The sequence below is a fragment of the Stegodyphus dumicola genome, chromosome 8 (genome assembly GCF_044657685.1).
Source record: "Stegodyphus dumicola isolate Sdum_Otavi_A_Nest chromosome 8, ASM4465768v1".
Taxonomy (NCBI): domain Eukaryota; kingdom Metazoa; phylum Arthropoda; class Arachnida; order Araneae; family Eresidae; genus Stegodyphus; species Stegodyphus dumicola.
In genome coordinates, this window is record NC_140775.1 from 130,835,432 (window position 1) to 130,839,922 (window position 4,491).

A 4,491-nucleotide genomic window follows, 5' to 3' on the forward strand; every position below is an offset into this window, starting at 1 on the left:
ATGAAATGGTAACACTGTAACCGCAAATCTACTTGAGCGTTACCGAAAAGATAATAATTACGAGTATTTCTCTCAGTTTTATGCGCAAAAGTATGGGGCATTTTGTATTTAACTTATTAGCGCATAAAAAAGTTCCATTAATTTGACTTTAAAGGGATGTACTTTAATGGGAGCCATACAAAAGATTAAATTTTGGATTTACAAAACTGTGCTACATTCGGTGCTGGAACTTTTCTCATAAAATTCTCTTCCTTGAGAACCTTTGTTGCTTAAAATACTTGATTAATATCGACATAGAATAAGTAAAGTCCACAGTCCTTTTTTTCTTTTTTTCAGACGCTTTATATCCAGGTATTATGCGCTTTATGATACTACGATATTCTGTTTTTACAAAAGACCTGAAGTAATACTTTTATCGGCTAATGAAAGAAATCCGAAAGCGATTTTCACTTCCACGAATACATAGGAAAAGCGAAAGTATGATTCAGCGTTTATTTTATGCTGTGTTTGCAGAAAAAATATGCTTAAATGGGATACAGCATGAAGATTGGAAGTAGTTTTTTGCAAGATGTTTTGACTGCATGCGAAGAACTGTATTTAAAAAAAAGGTGTGTCCCGCGTCTTGCAAATATTTTACATCAGCCAGAGTACAATAAATTTGGATTTTCAAATTTTTGGTATTGGCCTATGTAAGGAATAAGTATGTAAACACAGTGATATAACAGATAATCAGCACATCCTAATCATTGCCATAATCTTTACAAACTCTCGTTAGACTTATCCTTTACTCTACTTTGGAAGTCGAAACTACATTGGAGGTATGCTATTTCTGCTTATGAGAGTTGTAAATTTTTATAAATATATGCTTCGTGTGTTCATAATTTCGTTTTACGTATTTTTATCATGCTTGATATTAATTTTATTCACTTATTTATTTATTATATTTTGAATAAGACAATTTATCATTATTATTTATTGCGTGCTTCATATAGTTTTGAATTTGTGGCCACTGCTTCTACCTGTATGTGTTTATACTATACTTAAGATTTTTTTTTTTAAATTTTGACTCAGTTTTGATGTTTGAATTGTAAAGATACTGAAGTAGAACCAAACATGTGGGCAGAAACTCTCCTACAAAATCCTGAAGACAACATCTGTCGCCAAATTTAGAGGTAGCTGGCAATTTCTTGCTAACTTGATCCCATGTTGGTAGAATGCTGGAAAACGCATTCTCGAATCCCGAGAGCTGATTTTTTTAAAGCTTTCTAGAATGCTTATATCTCCAGTAACCTTATTGATAAGATGCTGTGAGTGGCCGTTAATGAGTTCAATTAATTAATTCAGACTGTGCGACTGTTTTGCTAGATAGCATCACACTGAATAATTACTACTTTATACTTTGCTCTGTGATGGACTTTGGTGATATTTTTTGGATATTAAGGAGAATTTTTCTTATCTCTGTTCCTTTGCATGAACTCTTTATAGCTGTTTTTCTTGCTGTATCAGCTGGTACGTATTTTAATAAAGATGCAGTTTTTTGGTGTTCATCTGGCGTTCTTATTAAGAATTATTATTCACAACATGCAACAAATATAGCCTATTAATTTCTTTTACTGTTATTTTAAGCGTTAAGGCGTTTTTGGCATAATTTGATTCTAAAAGACTGATACAGATTTAGATATTTCACTCATCAATTTATGTACAACCCCCGAATTTTCATGAAACATTACCTCAAATTTTAAAATTGAATATTGCGGAGGGAATATTCCGTATGGGAATCAAATGTTTTGTATTTTTATTTTTAGAATAAGTACCAAATGTATTCCGACGAACGACGAATGTATACCGTTTATACATTCGACGTCGACGAATGTATACGGACCAGATACTGACGAACCGTATAAAATCTTCGATTTCCCCTACTTTAATAAAACTGATTTTTTAATTTTAAGAATGCGAAAACAGAAGCATTTTTTTTAAAATTTAAAACAGTTTTGTAGTTGCAGTTGGAAGTATATGTCTATGACCTATGGTTGTGAAAATATAAGTCATGTAAAGCAGCATTTCCCAACCTTTTTTGGCCAAGGCACACTTGTCGCGGGGAAAAAAAACGAGGCACACCACCATTAGAAAATGTTAAAAAATTAACTCTGCCTATATTGACTATAATAAAGTAATTCTCTTTAATAGGAATCAAATAAGCACAAAGAAAGTATTTTATAATTACTTTATTATGAAATATTAAGTAAACAGAATAGTGAAAAATTATAAAATACTTTCAGTGCGAAACCTGGGCCTGTTTGGCTGAACACAAAGCTGACATTCTGGCTGGAATCGAAGAAAGACACACACGTAGCTCTTCGTCAACAGTTCTCAGTCTCTCTCTGTATTTGGTTTTCATAGCAATCATGCTTGAAAAGCTAATCTCACACAGATATGTAGTGGAAAAAGGGAGCAATGTCAAAATAGCTTTGTTTGCCAGAAGGGGGAACTCCTTGGCAGTATCCAACCAAAAACTGTCCAAAGGTAGATCAGCAAATCTTAGCTTGCAACCACGATTTTGTCTCAGTTCAATTAGTTCCTCCTGCTCCTGCAAAGTCATTTCCTTTCCAACAACTGATGCTGAGCTATAAGGGTCCCTAACCCAGTCAACGCATTCAGTGGAGACTGAAGAGAAATAAAATGACAACTTCTCCTCAAGAGTTTTTAAATGCTTAACTATTATCTCACACAGTGCAGCAGTGTGAACACCTTGCCATTGCATGGTGAGTGTGAACATTTCAAGATTGCCACTTTCCACGTGTTGATGCCAGAGTTGCACCTTTGAACGGAATCCATTTATTTTATCTGTACTTGTAAGCAGGTTTTCATTTCGGCCTTGCATTCGGGTGTTCAATTCATTCAGATGATGAAATATATCTGCCAGGTATGCCAGCCTTGCACACCACTCATCACTTGCAAGCTGCTTTGCGTAATCTGACCCCTCATTTGTCAGAAACACTTTAAGTTCCTCCCGCAGCTCATACACACGAACCAAGACCTTGCCACGCGACAACCACCGGACCTCCGTATGAAACAGCAAGGTTTTATGCTTTGCTCCCATCTCCTCACACAAAGCTGCAAATATGCGACTTTTCATGGGTCGTGACTTTACAATGTTTACCATGCGCACAACATCATCCAACACATGAACTAAGGCTGATGGTAAAGTCTTGGCTACGAGGGCCTCGCGGTGTAAAAAACAATGCGTAATAATCACATCTGGATTTCTTTCCTTCACTCTGCTTACAAAGCCTTTGGTGCGCCCGACCATGGCTGCAGCTCCATCGGTGCAGACACTTGTGCAGTTTTCCCACTTAAGTCCTCCTTGTTCAAGGTATTCTGATGTGACCCGAAAAATTTCTTCTCCTGTTGTTTTTTCTGGCAATACCTTGCAAAAAAAGAAGTTTTCTCTAATTGCATCACCATCAACAAAACGCACATTAGCTAAGAGTTGAGCATGTCCACTGATATCAGTAGACTCGTCAAGTTGCAATGCAAATTTCTCACTGATACGGATCTTTTCCAAAACCACACTTTCGATGTCTGCAGACATGTCATTAATACGTCTGGAAATTGTGTTGTTTGAGAGAGGGACTTTGGCTATTTCCTTTGCTGCTTCAGGTCCGAGCATCTCCTCTACAATAGCTTTGCAGGCAGGAAGTATTAATGTCTCTGCCACAGTGTGCGACTTTTTTGTCTTGGCTATAAGTTCAGCAACTTGATAGCTAGCTTTAAGAGCTCTTTCATTTACCTTTGTTGTTTTTCTCATAAAAGTTGCCTGTTTCTCCATGTTGTCACGCAAGCGAACAAAATAGTCCACATTCTTGTTTTGAAGCAAAGGGTGTTTCGTTTGGAGATGGCGTTTAAGTTTGCTTGGGACCATAGCACTGTTAGCTAGCTTTTCACCACACACCACGCACAGTGGAGTTGGTTTGTGTTCATCTCCAGTGAAAGTAAATCCAACTGAAATATAGCTTTCGCTATATTGCCTTGCGCCAGAGAATTTAACCATCTTTGCTTTCTTTTGACCCCTACTCATACTCGGGCTCTCATCTGGCTCCAGATTTTGTTCAGAGTCCAGTTCTTTCCTTTTCAAAAACTTGTCCATCACTGCAGTATCAGTGTCTCTCTCCTCACAGCAGCCGTTGTCTCTCTGACACTGTGTGAGGCGTCTGCCTGCGTCTCATGGGGGCGGGGACACGGCGGACACTTGTCAAGATTGGCAGGGGGAGGAGTTATAGCACTGCACAGCGCCGTGACCACCTATGACACTGGCGGGGGGAGTGACGGGAGGAGTTATAGCGGGCGAACAGCACCGTGACACCCAGACCCGGCGGCACACCACGGTGCTTTAGACGGCACACTGGTGTGCCGCGGAACAGCGGTTGGGAACCGCTGATGTAAAGAATATATAATATAAGTCATGTATAGAATTTTATGAACTCGGTA

General features: G+C 38.2%; 1 protein-coding gene across 1 annotated transcript; it reads right to left on the minus strand.

Moving 5' to 3' along the window:
• Positions 1-2,278: 2,278 nt before the first annotated feature.
• On the minus strand, positions 2,279-4,150 carry LOC118185955 (zinc finger BED domain-containing protein 5-like). The gene is made up of 2 exons (XM_035355928.2): positions 2,731-4,150; positions 2,279-2,667 (listed from the first exon to the last, which is right to left on the minus strand). Exons 1-2 carry the CDS (start codon positions 4,148-4,150, stop codon positions 2,279-2,281), a joined length of 1,809 nt encoding a protein of 602 aa, XP_035211819.2.
• Between the last annotated feature and the right edge of the window lie 341 nt (positions 4,151-4,491).

Coding starts and splice junctions, on each gene's coding strand:
- LOC118185955 (XM_035355928.2), bottom strand. CDS start 4,150: ATGGACAAGTTTTTGAAAAGGAAAGAACTGGACTCTGAACAAAATCTG. Junction 2,668..2,730: donor TGTTCACACTGCTGCACTGT/GTGAGATAATAG, acceptor ATTTCTCTTCAG/TCTCCACTGAATGCGTTGAC.